The 19613-nt window shown below is 32.6% G+C and overlaps 1 protein-coding gene and 1 long non-coding RNA gene across 10 annotated transcripts in view; one reads left to right on the forward strand and one right to left on the reverse strand.

Annotated features, from left to right (window-relative positions):
* The window catches only part of Oatp26F (Organic anion transporting polypeptide 26F), a 79434-nt gene that overhangs the window by 53991 nt on the left and 5830 nt on the right, over positions 1-19613 (forward strand). For all 9 annotated transcript variants that reach the window (XM_031974814.2, XM_031974816.2, XM_031974819.2 and 6 more), the window contains 8 exons: positions 318-486; positions 1941-2079; positions 3261-3435; positions 4186-4288; positions 15235-15356; positions 16285-16548; positions 17564-17765; positions 18543-18690. In XM_031974814.2, the coding sequence (XP_031830674.1) occupies positions 318-486; positions 1941-2079; positions 3261-3435; positions 4186-4288; positions 15235-15356; positions 16285-16548; positions 17564-17765; positions 18543-18690 (1322 nt within the window). The remainder of the gene's footprint in view (positions 1-317; positions 487-1940; positions 2080-3260; positions 3436-4185; positions 4289-15234; positions 15357-16284; positions 16549-17563; positions 17766-18542; positions 18691-19613) is intronic.
* LOC116426191 (uncharacterized) lies at positions 1935-6576 on the reverse strand. The gene is made up of 3 exons (XR_004234853.2): positions 6464-6576; positions 3184-3509; positions 1935-2077 (listed from the first exon to the last, which is right to left on the reverse strand). It is a non-coding gene; the product is annotated as an uncharacterized LOC116426191 (long non-coding RNA).

Consider the following 19613-nt stretch of genomic DNA (forward strand, 5'->3'; position numbering starts at 1 on the left):
ACTTCTGCATAGAAATAGGAATTTCATTCCTTCTCTATACTGAAACTAATCTAAGAAACTAATAAACAATTATGAAAATAACTCAATATAACCCAAGAAATACATACACCACTAACTTAATTTTATAATCATTCCAGGAAAAGTCAGAAAGCCAATTGAGGAAAAATTAAATTTCGAAAATAACTTTAAGCTAAAATTTTGAAAGATATCTTTCGACACCTTTTGGTAAAAATAGTGTTAATAATGGAAAACAGTAAATATTAATACACATTGCGGTAAAACAATAAACTATTTAAATTTACAACTCGTTTTTGCAGGCATGGTGGTGAACGGTTTCGTAAATGTTGTGATCACAACGATCGAGAGGAGGTTCGGCTTGAGATCGTCGCAAACCGGGCTAATAGCTGGCGGATACGACATAGCCAGCTTTCTTCTCCTTGTTCCAGTGAGCTACCTGGGTGGACGTTCAAAAGCATCGAAACCAAGGTAAACGCTTCACTTCAAACTATTCCTGTAGATTAACACTGAAACTAGTTTAGTAATTAGTTAGAAATAGCAATTAACTAGTAGTTAATAATCCCTTGCACTATCTCTTTTACAATTGCACTCGACAGAACTGTTTTATTATTTATAATTCATTAGAAAAAAGAGAAATTCCACATGCATTCTATGTCCATTATTTACTCACTTTACTCTAAAGCATAGTAATTAAAAACTTCATCATTTTAAATTGAACTTTATGGACTTACACATTGTGTATTCTATTCGAAAACTTTCTATTTTTTTAGAAATTATTTTACTGTAATCTATAATTCATTAACTATTATTAATAATAGAAATTATATTTCTATTGTCTATTAATTGGCCTATTTGCAATGTTAGTGCATTATTATATAAACGCTGTATTGAAAAATAAAACGACAAGACTTTTTTGACCAACCTAATATTTAATTTGAAATTGAACAAACTCAGTAACATTCATATTTGCTAAATTCTATTTGTAACCTTGGTCACGAGTCTGACACCGTATTGTAGGGTAGGGGTTAATGGATTTGACATCGTGAATATTAATTTATACGTGTATCTATAAATGTAAGAACTCACACATAATTTATGATATTCACAATAATATTTAACTGACTTTATATGGTAGGTCACTGAAATTGTCGCAACAAATGTCGTTGTAACATGAAACAAATATATACCTTTCTTTTATGTGACAAAATAGTTTCTCAGTTATCTAAGAAAAAGAAATCATAATATTGCATTTAAATAAATTAACGGTGTTCGGAACCGTTCTTTGTCAATCCGCCAGTTCTGTATATATAATGGGCATAGTAAAGTTAAGATGTTAATCCAGGCGAGTGACACTGTCCATTTCGATTGGCATGTTATTCTTCTGTCTGGACACTTTTGATTTATTTTTATATTAAACATGATACTTTATTAATCTTGAAATAGTATGAAATCTTGAGACAGCTTTAGAAATGTTTGTAGAATATATGCTTTCTTTTGTACTACGATAATAAAATGATGGCATTACAGTGAATTTTTATTGCACTGTAATAGAGTGAACAGATTTTCTGACATATCGTTTGTTAGATAATACGTGTACCGTTCTCGCCTTTACTAATAAGAATACTAATCATTTTGATTTCAGTTATGCAAATTTGAATTTTTGTTACAAAATTCAGAATTTCCTTTTATTTCGATGTAATGTATTTTATCATTTATTCTTTCAAAATTTCTGAACGAAAGCCTAGTTCGAAAATGAATAAACAATCGCTTTGAATAAAAAATAACCTTGTAACTATGGAAACTCAATAGCGAGCTACAGAAAGATAACAAAAAATGCTTAAAATTGTGAAAGTATTGAACACGAAATTATATAACTCTTTATTATTATTTCACTTATTTTTATTGTGACATTTTTGGTGCAGGTATATAGGCATAGGGGTTCTAGTCTTAGGTATAGGAAGCCTCCTATTCGCGTCACCTCATTACCTCGCTGGGCCATACAGAGGCGGCCAACAGTCGGACAATATATGTCAAAGGGTGACGAACACGTCATCACGTGCTGTAAGTAATTATTTACTTTTATGTAAAAATATATAATAAAATTGCATTCGTCTACAATCTGTAGACCTTATGCATTCATGATGTACATCAGTTTATGAATTTTCATAAAATAATATGATAACTAGACTTTAGATCTTCATGCACACTCAACGTTTTATAAATATAATCAGAAAAGTAAAAGTACGATAGAAAATAGTTCTTTCCAACAAATGTAAAAAGCACCATACTATGAGTAATTTCTATATTTTTCTGCGTTTTGTGTAATTTTGCACTTTCAAATTTCCCGTAAATTCATAAAGATTCGCAGTGTAATGATAACATGTTAAGAATATGATCTAAAAGTAAGATAAAGAAGATTACTGATTTCATTTTGTGTCATATAACTGCTTCTATTTATGAACGCATACACATTTCTATTTTATTGAGATTATTTAAAAAGATTCCGAATAAATCTAAATTAGCACGAACATCTACAGTCTACAGATAAACTGTTCAAGCCAGCTAAAATTAGTTACATGAATCTTCAATGCTACATCTACGTCAAAGAAAGATTGCATTATATAATAAGCTCACGTTTATATTCAACCGATCTGAGTACCAATGTATTTTCACTAAAAAAGATAATAATTTGTTCGTTTAATTAGATGACTCGAGTAACAGAAGAAAATTACACGGCAATAGTATGCCATTTTATATCATGTCTTATGATGTTACATGATAAGAGAATACTCGAAATATATTTATAATGGACTATGCACAGCTCTTTTCGATTAGAATTAAAATTAAATAAAATCGATCATTCAAGTATATTGAATCATCTCATAAATAATACAATTTTTTAATACGTCGTCTATTTTTGAAAATTAACACAAGAAAACTGTTTTTAATCTGAAGTATATACTCCTTTATTATCTACGGATAATGAATTAATTGTTAGAACTAATAATGAACAAGCTAAAGTAATAATAATAATAATAAATAGGATAAAATAATAACAAAGAAAATAAAATAATAATATTAATAATAATAAATATTTTAATCTTTAAAAATATAAAAAGTGCAAAAAAAATCGCGTTATTTATGGAATGACCGAATAAAATATACCTTGCGTATTTTTGGAAGGTCTATTCTTCTCTCGAATTCCATCACTCTTAATTTGCTTGGGCATTTCCGGTATTCAGCTGTCCTGCAACGGATCCGCGGGTCAAACGGACCAGGAGCCTTACAGCGGTTTGTACTTAACTATCTTTCTCGTGGCCCAACTTCTGCACGGCGCGGGCTCCGCTCCTTTTTACACGCTCGGAGTTACGTACCTCGACGAGAATGTATCGAAAAAGATGTCTTCTGTGTACTTAGGTAAGAAACCGGTTGACGACTGATTGTTCTTCGCGCGTGATAAAGTCCGGGAAAATTATAACGAGCAATTCCGTCTGGAACAAAGAATTATGGCTCCTTTTAAGTAATTACTCCGGAAACTTCTTTTTATTATTTTTTATTTGAAACTGATATTGCAGTCGAAATAAAATATTATATAACCTGAAGTTATGAGTTAAAACGGATTATAAATTAAGTTTCAATTTCAAATCAGAGACTTCTTCTTATCATTTTCTACTTAAGGGTAAAATTACAGTCGAAATAGAAATTTTATATAAATTGAAGTATCCGATTAAAACAAATTTCAAATCAAATGTTAAAGAACATTAACCTCTTCGCGATCCGAAGTGCTCTCGATTATTCATTATTTTATTAATTTATTGGAGAATATTTGAGAAGTACTAAAATTGTAAGTATATATGACACGATTACGATATTGCGAATAATTACAGAAAAATATGGTAAAAGATGCGATTATTAGAATTACAATTGAATGTTAAGTAGAAAATTAAATCGTAAAGGGTGAAGTAATATTTTCTCGGTATAATTTTCGAGAAGTACTAAAGAATAAGTAGAAAAATAGTATTGCGAGTATCATCATGCGTAATGAGAATCTTTTATGACTCTTAAAATGCAAATTGAATGTCAAATGAAAGTTTCATAGAGAATTCTAGAATGAGCATCAAGAAATATTTTCACAAAATTAATGAAAAAAATATTTTCTTTGTTTAGGAATTTTCTACACAATGGCCATAATTGGACCTGCGCTGGGCTACGTAGTCGGGGGTGAATTGTTGAAGCTGTACACGGATTTCCTCACTGTGGACCCGTCAGAGTGAGTTTCCGTTAATATTTTTCATTCTTTTTCTATCACTATGTACAGCATGTTTTCATAAACTTTGTCTATGGGATTTTGCAAAACAATGATTGATCCCTTACGTGCGAATTGTTTATGGAAAATTAACTTCTTTTAGGCATAATTTTCTTCTGGTAAACAGTAATTTTGTATACAAATACTTGAATAGTAATAGTATTTAAAGTAACCTATTTTTCCGAAATAGGTATAAAAATTATTAAAATGGTTGAAGTTCATTAATTTTCTTCAGAAAGTAAAAATATAACTATGTCATATATTATGTATAATATATAATACAACATAATTATATAAAAAATAGCTTATAATAATATAGCAATTTATACATGTAACGTTTTAAAGATAAAATAGGATTAATAAAACTAAATTACTTATAATTTCCGTTTATATACCAAATTAATTTCCAAAAACATATTTACACAATTAAAAAAACCGGACAAGTCTATTGTTGATTCAATGTTTGCAATCCTCTTTTACGTAACCACTGCCTTTGGTTCTCGTAATTGTTAGTTTCAAGAATAGAACTTTCTAGAACTTTTGAATATTTGATCAATTTTCTATCTCCTCCGTAATTAGAACAATGCGTTTCAAGTTCGCCATTGTTAAATGCTTTAATTAACACTAGAAGCAACTCGAATCACCGTATTATTGTTTTCAAAGTTTAATCCTTAAGTATGGACTTGAATTTAACCGTTAATCATACCAGTCTAGAAATTACCGGTTAATGTTAAATATTCTCATTCGTAGCACCTAAAAAACAAATTTATTATACATGTTTTTATTTATCCAAATATCTCTATGTAGCAATAGTGTCAACTATATAAATTATGATAATTACGATAAATGTTTCTTAGTGAAAACAGAAACAAAGGGAATGACAAAAATTAAAAACCTAATTAATCGGACAACATAACAACTGATATAAAATTAAATGGACAAAAAAAGTGTAAAATTTCTAATCAAATTTAAGCACCGGTCATTTGACCGGTTGCGATACTTTTAATGTTAAATATCTCAGTGTATGAAAAATGGACTTACATCATTTAAAAAAAAAAGCCCAAATCGGGAATAGGTCATTTTTACCTGTCTAGTAGTTTGTGTTAAGTGTCCGCCTCGAAGTGTATCGATCATTGATCGAAGCGGTTTCAGCGTTCAGAAGTAAAAAGGAAGCGACAAAACGAAAAAGAAGAATATCGGAATCAGTTTCCTCATTAAAGTATCGCGGACAAGAAGCCGTTAATTAAGCACCTCGAGCACGGCTGCAACGTCCAACAACTTTTTCCCTTCCGTTCCCGCGGCGTTGTGTGTTTTTCCTGGGTGTAAAGCGTCCTTTCAAGGCCGTGAAACGGTGAAAATAGATTATGAAAATCCGATAAACTTTATACAGGCCGTCTCAGCCGTTAAATCGATTTCACCCGGCCGTTATACGCGAGGCGTTTATCGAGAGATCCAGACCAGCCGAGCGAATTTACATTTTCACTGTTTCCTTAGATAAACGATTCGAAGAACGTACGGCAAATAAGTGGCATAATTAAATGCAAATAGCTGCTAACATAACATTTGAATTAGCAAATCTTATTGTTGCGTATGACTAACAGGAGAGGGTCAAACATAAAAACCTGCTTTCGAATGAAACCCTGTGCATGCTGTAGTACATATTTAGAAATGGTATTCCGTTTTCGAGAAAATGAGTTTTACGTTTGTATGTTACTGTAATAAGATGATAAATAATATTACAATAATAAAATACAAGTTATTTAGGGTTTAAAATTCAAAGGAAAACAAAGAAAAACGGAAAAAAAGAATTCTAAGTAAAAAGTACACTTTTAACCCTTCACTTTGAAAGCTGTTTTCATCCCTTCAAAATGGATGTTGGCTGATAAAAAAAAGCACGTGTCAAAGTTTCTTGGGAACAACGTCTCACATAAATTTCATGAAAATCAGCGTGTGCTTCGAAAAGGTTCCCTTGCAAGACGCAAAGTCTATATTCGCACGAACCGGTCGCCCCGAAAATTCACAGATGTGTTTCGAAGTAACCTTCAGTGCGGGGTGTGACGCACGTATTTGCATACCGTCGGATGTCAGTTATTCCGTCTGAACACGAGCGTTTCCGCGTGGATGGCGGCGGGTACATACCTGTTCCCTGATGTTTGCGCGCGTGTGTACGCGTATTGTCGGACAGATCGGTGCAAACAGCCGATAAATCCTGGCGAGAATTTAATAAAGTTGCCGTGACGCCTTGCCGAGCGTTTCCCCTCCGGTAGAGGGCGGTGTTCCCCTACCTTCGATGCGCGACGTCCGGAAAAAAGCGGGAAATGCGTTTAACGGCGGTAACGAGAGGCGACGAATTCCGATGGCGCGCGGCCATTACGCGTCATTCCCCATCGGCATTCGGCGACTATGAACTCTTTACGCAAGGGAATCGGTGTAATGAACGCAGACAGATTCCGAGGCGTTGACGGACTGTATACAGAGTGTCTCACGTAACTGTCGCTAAACTTTTCAGGCACTTCCGATAGTCTGACGGAAAATGTTCCGAATGGTAGATCATTATAGTTAACCCCTTGTTTTATAATATTGAGTCAGACTCGTGATGAAAACTTCCAAGCGGATTCGAGAAATTTGAATGTTATTTATTTTTGTTTCTGTAAGTTCATCGAATGATGTACGAGAGAGTTTACAACAGTTCAACAAGCGATCAAATTGTTTTGCAAAATCTTCAAACAAGATCTTTCATAGATAAACGTTAAGATTATTGAAAAAATTGCGAAATGTTTGCACCGTTCAACCTGCCACAACAAAATCCATCGAAGATCCTATGAGAAAGTTTCCAGCAATTCAACAAGCAAGCCGATTGTTTTGCAAATTCTTAGAACAAGCTCTTCACAGAAAGAGAGAGAAGAGCTCCGTTGAAAATATCCCGAAGGACCATTAGAGCGTATAATGGGTCGCGATTAATAGTGCATGTAACCCCGTGGTCGCGACGTACACGCGTTCTACCCCATGGGGAAAATGTCAAGCGGTGAACCAATGTTTGACGATGACGCCGATGTTACCCTTCAAAACTGTCACTTCATCCCCCGACACTTAGAGTACAATCAAGTTCCATTTGTCTACCCGTCTGCCCCCGCGCGCCGCCTCACCTCTCCCCACAGCCCTTTCGTTGAGTCACTCCGCCTCGATGCACGTGAGAGTGAGAATCGAATTAATCGTCAGTCGACTGTCGACTATCCATCTCTCACTCTCTCGTCCTTTCTTTTCTCTTCATCTCACCCCCTCTTTCTCTCTTTTTATTTTCTCCTTGTTTCTTTATCTTTTTCTTTCTCTTTTCATTTTTTTCTATTCTTTTTTCTCTTTCCATTTTCTCTCGTTTTCTTTATTTTTCTCTTTTTCTTTTTCTTTTTCTTTTCCTTTTCCTTTTCCTTTTTCTTTTTCTTTTTCTTTTTGTTTTTCGTTTTCTCTTTCTTTTTCTTTTTCTTTTTGTTTCTTTTCCTCTTTCTCTTTCTCTTTCTCTCTCCAAGAGCGTCAAGATATATGGTTAACATCGACGGTAAATCGATCTGTCGATTGTGTAAAGTATTTTCGAGCATCTGTTCCATCCCCCAGGATCTCCGAAACGGTAAGAGTATCGATTCCCTGAACCCCACCGCATCCCTCGTCATGCTACCGGCCAACAATGACTATTTGTATGTTCGTTTCTCCCTTTCCAGTCGTTTAATTTGCGCGCATCGCGCCTCCGCTCCAGTCCGATAGAGAGACTCAATTAATCGAGGATTTGAATCGGTACAATACGGTTTTCTTTTCTTTTTTTTCTAATTAACCCCATGTCCTATGATTTTTTCAGAACTACGCCTGATAAAACTATTTTACCATTAATAATGTAACTTCTACAAAGTATTTCAATGAATGACGAACAAAAATAATGTTTGAAATCTACTGTTTTATTTAATATATCAGCTTTTTTATATTAACAATGCTTGGTCTCATCTTAATAATATCTCACGAATAAATTACTATTTATCTAATAATAAATACGAGAAAGGATCGATTTTTTAAAACTGAGGCCTGAAAATACCATTTTAACCCCTTGTCACAACTTTATTCTCACAACTGTGCTTGATAAAACGGCTTTATCGTTAATAATTTTGTAGAAAATAAAATGAATTGGGTATTTATTCTGTGTCTACGTTTACTCTAAAGGCTAAAGATTGATAATAGACAACTAATAATTCATTTATATGAAAAATAAACAAATAACATTTAGATTTGTCGAATTCGGTTGAAAATTTTTATCCCGTTTTCTTTTGGACTTCTTTTATTCACGGTTTCTGTTTTCTAACTTTTATGCTAATAACCGAAATGTTTGCGTTTTTTCAAACCTTAGTATTTCAGAAATTTGACATAAATCCTGTATTTTTAAAGCAAGTATCGAAGTAAACGAGCTTGCTCGTATAAGATTTACTAGTATAAGTATTAAGCATAACTAAAAACAAATGCTAGATCTGTTGCTGGAAATTCTTAAGTCAGTACTGCAGGTATTTATTTCATGATTTTAACAATTACTTTGTTGTTATGAATATTTCTATAATTTTCCAAAAAAATGTAGAAATATCGAATACTATTTACTTGAAGCTTTTAGTAAATATTACATGTTATGTGTACGAATTTTATAAATGTATATAAAATAATACAAACTATCTGAATCTGATAAAAACATTGTCGAACATTAGATGAAATTTACATTTACACTGCATTTGACGCATGCACTTCGGGACATTGTTCATTGACACGCATAAAAATGAACAAAATATATTAAACATTTGTTGAAGGCTACATTTAACTGTATCTGACACATGCACTCGAGAACGTAATTTGGTATCGCAGACGACAAAAAAATTTACAAAACGTGTGTCAGAGTTTATATTTAATTATTTCTGACATGTACATTCGTGCACGTTATAAAAGTGTAAATTCTGCAGTTCAGTGAGTACTGTTTCACACAGTGATAAATGAATACGTATCGACAAAAAGCCAGTGCCTAATTTAAAAGCTTAAAGAAAAGTTTTAAAAAATGTAGAGATCGGAAAATAAACAATTTGGAAGAATTGCAGTTGCAACAAAAAATTTCTCAAAAATGTCACTGAATTACCGTATCAGTACAAGGACTATGCTATTTCTTATAAAGAACGTTTATATGAAAATACCACATGTTTTGTATTATTATTTTGAAATGTTTTTACATTCTTAATTTTATAACCTACCAAATACTAATTCACTTCTGCTATTGTTTATTCATGAAAAATATTCAACGAGTTTATTTTCTACAAAATTACAGCTGATATTTCCGTTACATCTATTGGAAAGTAATAATAATAAATAAACTTTGTCAACTTTCTACATGCTACACTGAGTTACCATTTCATAGAAAAACACACTTGAAAGTAATTTAATTTTTTTTGTGCAAGATACGAAATGTTGAGCGTCACAGATATGTAACGCTGGTCGCAAAAGTCTTAAACAGTTTTTACCGTGAAAGTTGTTATTAAATTAATTGTATTATGTAAAATAACAAACTATAAACTTAACAGTTACTAAGTTTAACATAATCCAGAGTCGTTATTACATTTACTTTATTGTATAAAACAACAAACTGTAAGCTTAACTATTACTAAATTTAACCTAACCCTTACCTAACCTAGAGCCGTTATTAAATTTAACTCGATAATGGCTCTTTCGCGTTTCCTCCTTTTTTACGATTAATAAATCACGCCCAGGTCCCGCTCTTCTTATTCAAAGTTCGAGAAGCTGCGGAATTATTATGGTAACAGCCTACACGAGGGAAGACAAAAGATAAAAACGAGAGGCAGGACGGAACAAGAAGTGGTTCGAAGAAGACTGAAATTAAAAGTCGGAAGGACCGCCATTCACATTTCACGCTTAGCCGCTTCCCGCTAGCGAAAGATTCGAATAGTCAACGAACTTAAATCTCCTGTCATTTTCTCCTGGCAGTCTATTGAAACCGCATATTTATTTGGTTTTAACAGTAAAGGTACTGGCACTTTATATACACCTATTCCTGCCTCGACTGATAAAATAACTGGATATAAAATAAATGTAAACAAATTAAACGATAAATTTTTCTTAGTGAAAAGAGAAACAGAAAAAAGACAGAAATTGAAAAACTGATTAATCGGACAATGTAAGAACTAATATGAAATTAAATGGATGAAAGAAAATGCAAAATTTTGAACCAAATTTTGAAACCAGTCTTGGTACGTTTAGTGTTAAACAAACAAAGGGCGAAACGAAAACACTTTAAACGCTTCGAAGGGAATGAAATTAATTACGCTTGTGACATGATCGAAACTGAAGTAAACTTTAATTACTTAACCCCTTCTCCTATGATATGAAATCAGACCAGTGATCAAAATGTTCAATCGAATTTGACAAATCTAAATGTTATTTATTTATTTCTCATATAAATGAAATATTACTTATCTATTATCAATCTTTAACCCTTGGAGTAAACGCAGAAATCATAAAATAAAGAGTTAATTAGAAGCTCATTCAGAATGTATATTTATTAGTGCAAAAACAATGTGACATTTCCTCGTGGAAGTTCATTAAAAATTATATATTTATTAATTTAAAAATAATGTGATATTTTCTCGCGAAAGTTCATTAGAAGTTCATATCTATTAATTAAAAAATGAGGAATCAAAGTTGCACAAAGGCATTTGAAACATTTCAAAAGGATTTTAAAAGGATATGTTCTATCAGGAATTAATCTTTTGATTAATTCTGGGATTTATTAGATATTAATTGCACTGGAAAACTTTAGTTTGGAAAGTGAAAGTTTTCTAAGAAGCTACAGATGTTCTTAAAGTATTCTATCACAACAAAAATTATAATACAGAAATTCAAAAAGTTAAAAATATATTCTGAATATATACATATTTTATAATATTACATTTCAACTATAATATAAAGCTCAACTAATCTAGCCATAATATTAAATGTATTATTTAAAGACTTTAACTATATATCATCAGTTCATTTATAAAACAACTAGTTATTTCATGGAATAACTAGGTAAAGGTTGAAATATCGTATTTATTTGAATCTTTAACTGATTCAATCAGATAATTTATGAAATAACTGAATTATATACTTTAATGGTAACATATACAACACAAATTATCGAGTCGCATAATTAATACCTCTAGTATTAGGTAATCCCGTAAATACGGTTTTTTATATTTATTTTATTAAAAAAAAAGAGATAAACAAAACCGGTTTTAATCCAAAATATATTCTCCTTCGTTATGTATAAAATGTCTATCTACACATTATAATTGCTTTAAAAAAAGTTTTGTTTATCTTTATTTTTAAGAATAAAAGGGATATAAAAACCGCATTATTTACTGGATGACGTAATATAATAAATGTGATAAGGATGAGTGAAAAAAGTGAACAATGAAAGAAACTAAACGGTTACCGTGTGTACTGTATAATATATGTTCAGTTAAGTCGGCTAAAGGATGGTTCTGCAGTTAGTCAGCCGTTTCTCAGCAATCAATCACCCGCTGGTAGTTTTTCCGCGAAAAAAATGTGCTACGCCCACCGTCTGGAAGAAATTTCACGTTCAGAAAAGAGGGTTAGTCCCATGAAGTCTCAGCTTGAAATATTCACTTCGTCAACCAATAAAATATCGTTACACAACTCGCCGAATCAATCGAGCATGAAATATTCTTTAAAATAACTTGCCGGAAGGCTAAATTCGAAAGAAGATTATGAAGACGCTAAAGAGTACAAGAGAACGGTACCTTACTGGATACAAAGTAAAATAAACTTTATCTTGTCTGTCCTGCGAAAAATGTTTCACTAAACTGGTGTGTCCAGTGTTCTAGGAGTGATCATAAATTGAAAATAGAAATAAGGATTACAATTATTACGAAATATCGTATTGTATTTATTTATCAGAATGATTCCAAATTGAAAATAAAAATAAAATTGTGTTGAAAGCAAAACAAAGAACAATGAGAATGCATTAAGAAATAGAATTATATTGAAAGCGGAACAAAAAGAAATGAAAATACAAATGAAAAATAAAATTTCGTTGGAAATAAAACAAAGGAAAATGAGAATATATTCAGAAACAAAATTAAAATGAAAATGAAACTACAAATAAAAAAGAATTGCATTGAGAACGGAAAAAAGGGAAATGAAAGTGCAAATGAAAAATAAAATTACGTTAAAAGAGAAAGAAAAAATGTCCCCCGTCATGGATCACAAATGACCCTTCTAAAATGACCGGAAACTCTGCCACTAAGGAACGCAAAACTAAATTAAACGATCTTCGATCAGGAACTCAATTAGAATCACACCAAAGCGGTAACCTCAGATCAAAGTTCGAGGGACACTTTATCAGTTCGATTACCATGAAACTTGCTAAAAGTTCAATGCAATTGTATAATAAGCAAATAACGAAATTCGTATCTCTCCCCTCTCCCTCGCTTTGTCCCCCTTCGCTGTCATAAATAGCGAAAGACGAGCTGCTTGGCCAGGACCAATATCGTCCTCCGGTGGCGCAATTACATTTCCCCGGAACCACTCGCGTCCCGGCTACTTCCGCCGGTTCGCGTCTGAGTGGCTCGTATATGTGGCGCGTTTAATTTCCCAGGCAAATGAAAAGTTTCGCTGGGGCAGATGCTGCACCGGCCAACTCTCGCGCCGCGAGCCTCAAAGCCAACCACTTTTCTCACTTTCCTCGTTCTCCCGGGAGAATTCGGTCGCGGATGATTGCCACGTGATGATTCTCTCTGCTAATACCGACCAGGCAATACGAGGTCTAACAATAAAGTTTGCGAACTTTGAAGATTATAGTGAAGTATAATTATAATGAACTGATTATTATTATATTTCATTATATTATAATTCACCTCTTAATTATGATTATATTAAAGTTATAATCAATTTATTATTATTATTATTATATTTCACTAAATTATAATTCATTATATAATTATAATTATATTAAAATCATAAAGAATTTACTATTATTCTAATTCACTACAATATTAACCGGCTGAGAAATGTTGGCGGTTATTCTTTGTGCCGAGAAGTCAGGGTGGCAAGGGGACTCTTCCACTCACAATATATTTCTAATATAGAATTCTATATTTATAATATAGAAATGTTTTCAGATAATCACCGTTACTAATTAAGTGAACTATTGTAATTTCATTTGGTTGGGGATCACCGGTGACCATTCAACGCGTTAACCCTTTGCACTCGATTTATTTTGAATGTTGTTTGGTGTAAACTTGTATTTATTTCTAGAGAAATGAATTAAAATAATTTACAGCAGTAAAATTTAAATTTGTATATTTATTTTATTTATTGTTACTATAATAAGATTTAATTTGTATCATCTTTTAAATAACAAATTTGTATTGTCATCTCCAGCGTGACATACGAATACTAAGGATTAATAATTGCAAAAAGAAGAAATTAGGATCGGGTTATGTATTTTGACTCGTCCGATAGTTTCAATTTTCCCGCGATCAACCCTTTCACCGGAAACTTCAGATCTCGTAATCATCAACGCGTTGTACAGTTGTCCGAGTTCGCAATGCAGGTAGCAAACATCTTCGCCGTAGCCGACACACCGACCGGATATTGCCAGAGTTTCCTACGAGTAAATTATCGACTTAGTCGTCCTGGGAGAATAGTTTTCCGGCGAATCGTTCCGCAGCACGCGTTGCAGTAGCAACGTTCCACGGCTCCGGGAAATTAGTCGGAAAAGTTGCGTAAGCCGTTCGGGGAACGTCAGAGCGAGCGCTATGGGGAAAAAAAAGCGGCCGGAAGTAGTCGGCCCGGTTGCGCCGGAAGTTCCTACGGGGAACGTTGCTCTGGCCTACTCGTCGGGGATGAACCGGCCGCGCGCCGTTACCGGATAATTGCTTTTTCTTCTTCTCCTCCTTCTTTCTCTTCCCTTTTTGTCCCCCTTTTTATTTCGTTTCGTTTTGTTTTCGGATGAAATTCTTCGCCGTCTTTCTATTTACGCGTCCCAGTTTTCCAACTTCCGTTTAATATCGGGTTTATACCGGGGATACCGGCATCGTTTAATGATGCAGGTCTCCGCTTTTAAAATACTTTGCTTTTTATTAAAACGCTTCTTACCGCGCTGCTAGAAGGGGGAGGGGCGGGCGGTTTGTTTCTTTTGAATTGGAGGGGTTTAAATTGGCAGTATGAACGAAGGAAGGAAATCGTTGGGAGCTTTCGTTAAGCTTGTATTGAGGATGAAGTGACGGGATTAAGTTTGAAGAGATTGCGAACGGAATGTTTAAATATTGGTGTGCGCGCGTTGGTTTTGTTGATGTGCGATTGCAGTTCGTGTTGCGTTTGGGTTATTGGGTGATTTTCTGGGTTTGAAGACTTTGGATTGAGTTCAATGAATGTGGATGATGTTTAATTCACGGCGAGCGGGAAAATATTTTTCTTTGCTTATGAATGTTTGATATTCGCATTCAATTTACTTGGTTAATATAGTATAAGCGAGTTTATTACTTAATGTATAGCTTGTTTTTGGAATATCATTCTGTTGTGTGAACGGAAATTTTTAATTCTTCATTTCCCTTTTACAGGTATTTGATTACTTACTGTTGAAGTATGGTTTATTCGAGATATTGATTATTAGTTTATTTATGGATTAATTGTATTTTAAACATTTTTTTAAACAATAAAAATATAAGTTTTCTTGAAAATTCGATAAGGAAGTTTAGTTATGATTTATTAAAATTATTTTGTTATTTTATTAGTGCTTATTTTAATTCTTTCAACGAGTAGGTTAACAACTTACAGGGTAAAACGAAACGGTTTCACGTTGAAAACCTGAATTTCAGAATCAGTTTGACGCCGGAGAGCAACGTGTGGGTCGGAGCATGGTGGATAGGGTTTCTGGCGGCGGCGGTGCTGAGTTTCATAATCGCCATACCGATCCTGGCGTTCCCGGCAGCGTTACCTGGTACTTTTAAGCATTTCACCAGATATCAATCTTCCTTTCCCTACCATTTGAAGGGACAATTCACTGTGAACGTAGCAAAAACTTATCGATTTTTATGAATTTTCCTTTTAATAACGATTTGCCTAAAGCTTTCACTTTTTTTATAGCTTATTTTGTTACTTTTTCGTTACACGGAATAATTCTTTATACAATATTAATTAATCTTTTCATTATCAAATCATTTATATTAAAGGTTAGCAAAATGCCGAATGTTTAAATAAGAAAAGGTTAGCAAAATGCCGAATGTTTACATAAGAAAATTTCAAAATATCTGTTTTCCTGCAATTATTGTTTCCAAGATATTCAAATTGCGAAATAAGAAAACTTAATCTTTAAGTATGACGGTCACGCAACCTCTATATAAAATACTTTACTATCGGCACATTTTCTAGTGGCAGTACTAGTCGAAGCAAATATACATTTTTACAGTCATTTTTCTATTGTGATTTATAATAAATATATGGATATTAAACAAAAACAGATTATATTCTGAAGTTAATGTATTTTGTTGAATATATATATACTGCAGGCAATGATAAGTACTTACAATACCCAATAAAATATACCGCTATTTGAATGGCTCAGAAATCAATGCGGTAAAGTCCATTTTTTAATACATTCTGGTTCTTGTCAATTATAATGTAACAAGTAATATTCTATTGTTGCAGAGCCTATCTTTTGATAAAAGACTTTATATACTCTTCTGGTTAAATTAATAAACCAAAAATTTTAAAAATCAATGTATTAAAAGACATTAATTTTCTCAATGTTTGTCTTCTGAACTTAATCGCATTAGCCTCTGAGCGACTGTTAAGTGTCGCCACTGCGGTGGCACCGATCGCAAAGGGTTAACGCGCGTGAAACTAATGGAGAACACTTTGTCCCGTAGGATCGGAGGAATTGGCGAAGGAGAGGGTGTCGGAGGCGCACGAGAAGCCGAAGCAATCGGCCTCGAGCGAGACGATCGAGGCGTTCTCGAAAATCCGCGAACTGCCGCGCGCGTTGACCGAGCTGCTCGGCAACCCGGGATTTTTCATGTTGAACCTGGCAGGTGCCAGTGAAGGATTGCTGATCGCCGGTTTCGCCGCGTTCCTGCCGAAGCTGATCGAAAATCAATTCAACGTCAGCGCTAGCTCCGCCGCGCTGCTAATGGGTGAATAATATCGAAACTTTCTGTTATAATCAATCAAACGGGCCGCCTCTACTGGCGTCCGTAATCGCCGTCATTTTTTGTGTCGTGAACCCGGTCACTTTTCAATCGAAAAAAAAAACAACAATATTGATCGTACGATAGGGTTAGGTGAGGATAAGTCACGTTCTTCATATAAATGATTGTAAAGTGTAGTACATAATATATTTTTCATATATTTTTATATAATATATTTTTAAAAAACTATTATATAAAAGACATAATGCGTTTTTTTATATTCCTTTTATTTTTAAATATAAAGGGAATGTAAGAAACCGCAATATTTATGGGATGAGCTAATATATATTTTATATAGTTTTATATAGTTTATGTATAGTTTTGTAATAAATACCATATAAAATTATATAAAACTATATAGAACTCTATAAAACTACAGAAATCTATATAAAACTGTACAAAACTATGGAAAAATAACAATTATGATGAATTGTTTTCCGAAAGGGTCAGGAAAAATAATACTTTGAAACGTACATATTATTACATTCCAAAAAACCTAATATATTGGGAAAAATTAGAAACCATTTAAAGTGCTTCTAAGTGACAAAAAGTTACAAAAATATAAAAATTAAATTTTAAATATAATAATATTACAATTCCATTATAAATATATTATAAATCAATTATACGTACATATTTCTATCAAGTAATTAATCTGTCAATCTATCAAAACAAATTATTTAAGAAGATTAACTCTTTACAATATTCATTTTTATCAATTATCGAACATCTGCCGGTCCATATCTCACGTAAAATTCATGTTAAATTACTCCCAATCATTCACATATATTGTCTATTAGAAAATATGATTATGCTACTCATACAGTAATAGATCCTAAACTTTTAAACGTAGGTACATCCTGGTAATATTTGCCGATTTTCGTATTTAATTTAGGGAAATTTCGTAACCGACGGAAATTTGTTTGGACGCAAACTCGTAATGAAACTTTTTCGTTTCTAGGTCTGGTTACAGTTCCCGCAGGCGGCGGCGGTACTTTCCTCGGCGGTTATCTCATAAAACGGTTTAATTTGCCCTGCTCGGGCATTTTAAAGTTCTGCCTTTTGGCAACGGCATCCTGTATCGCTTTCACTCTGTGCTTCGTGCTGAATTGTCCGAATTTGAACTTCGCTGGAGTTACAGTCCCATATTCCGAACAACCCAAGTACGTTATTGTTATGCACACCGTCTATAAATCATTTTATTCTCACGAACAATCGATTAAAAACAAATATTGTCGAAGAAAGACAAAATGGTAAAATTCATGAGCAACGAAATAATATTCGGTTGACGCAAAAGTTTTGACAATTTTTTATAAGAAACAAAAGGGACAGTTGTCAAATGTTCGCTGGCTAAACCAAAACTGAGCAAAAACAGAAAAGGAAGTGCTCTTTATATACATTATAATAACTTGAAAACAGATGTTATTTGTTTCGAAGAAAAACGTTTTTCTTTAACCACGTATGAAAAACGATAAAACTTTTGCATCAACAATAATATTTATTGCTCATAAATATTTTCCTATTTCCAATGTTTACAGGAAAAAGAGGAAGATGGTTATTCATCTATAGCTGTTATATTATTATTTTTCTTTAATTAAAAACATGATACTCTTAAATTTGAATAGAATTTAGAAGGTGATATTAAATTTTAATTAACAACCGCTATCTACAACTATTACTAAAAAAGTTGTGTTTTTAAAATCATTGTATTCCTTTTCTAAATGTTAATATACAAATAGTATAAATATATAAAAAGTATAGTAATAATATATAAATTATATTCCTTCCTCAAAAATTTGATTAGTAGTTAACATGCTGGTACGTTTAATGTTAATTATAATTATTTATGTTTTGTTAAATTTACTTTATCGCATTTCTTACATTTATCAGTGTTGTAAATGTAGAAAATCCGCAGTTTATGACAAGTTTCGAATTTCCAGGAAATCTTTCTCGTTGGACGATGCGTGCAATAATGGATGCGGATGCTCGAGATCGGAGTTCAATCCAATATGCGGGGTCGACGGAATTACATACTATTCTCCCTGCCACGCGGGTTGTTATCAAGAAACGCAGATAAACGACGTTGAAGTTAGTACTTACTCCCCTTTGTGTTCCAATCAGCTTGCATATTAATGTCTAGATATTATTACTTCTTGGAACAATATAATCAACTCTGCTAAAACCCTGTTGAGAATTCCTTTAACCTTTTGCACTCGTATGTCATGCTGGAAATGACAATACAAATTTTTTATAGAATGTTGGAAATTGTTTGAAAAAGTACCATACTTTAAAAGATTATAAAAATTAAATCTTATTATAATAATAAATAAAATAAATATAAAACGTTGAATTCCACCGCTGTAAATTACTTTAATTCATTCTCCTAAAAATAAATACAAGTTTACACCTAACAACATTGAAAATAAATCGACTGCAAAAGATTAATACTAGAACTGTTCATAAATCAATGCACTTGTTATAAGTTTTCTTTTCGTAATTTGTTAAATTCTTAATTCTTTACAGTTTATTTAAATCTCAAGATTGAAACGAGATAAAAGTCTATCAAGCAGTTGAAAGACAAACTGAGTTACGTTCTTCTTAAACTCTTTTTCATTTTCAAAATGTCCGACTTTAACTAATACTAATTGTTTAAACTAATACGTAGATTGAACTATAATTTTAAAAAATTACTGTATTGATAAGTTAGAATAGATTCAACAGTTTGTTAAAATACTGAACAAACATTTCTTGAAAAGCTAAGTAAGATAGTTAAACAAAATAGTAAAGGCTCCATCAATCTCAGACACGTGACTTTAATCTCAGCAGAGTTTTTAATGGTCAATATGTAATTCACAAAAATGTATTTACAGTTTTCTGTAGAATATGAAACTATCTTTTAAATAAATACTTTAAATAATATCAAATCTATCAATAAGCCCTGTTCGTTTTCGAATTAAAATAAAATAATATATTTTCAATACATTTATAAATATTCATTGAACAATATAATT

This window comes from Nomia melanderi, chromosome 12, assembly GCF_051020985.1.
Source record: "Nomia melanderi isolate GNS246 chromosome 12, iyNomMela1, whole genome shotgun sequence".
NCBI lineage: Eukaryota > Metazoa > Arthropoda > Insecta > Hymenoptera > Halictidae > Nomia > Nomia melanderi.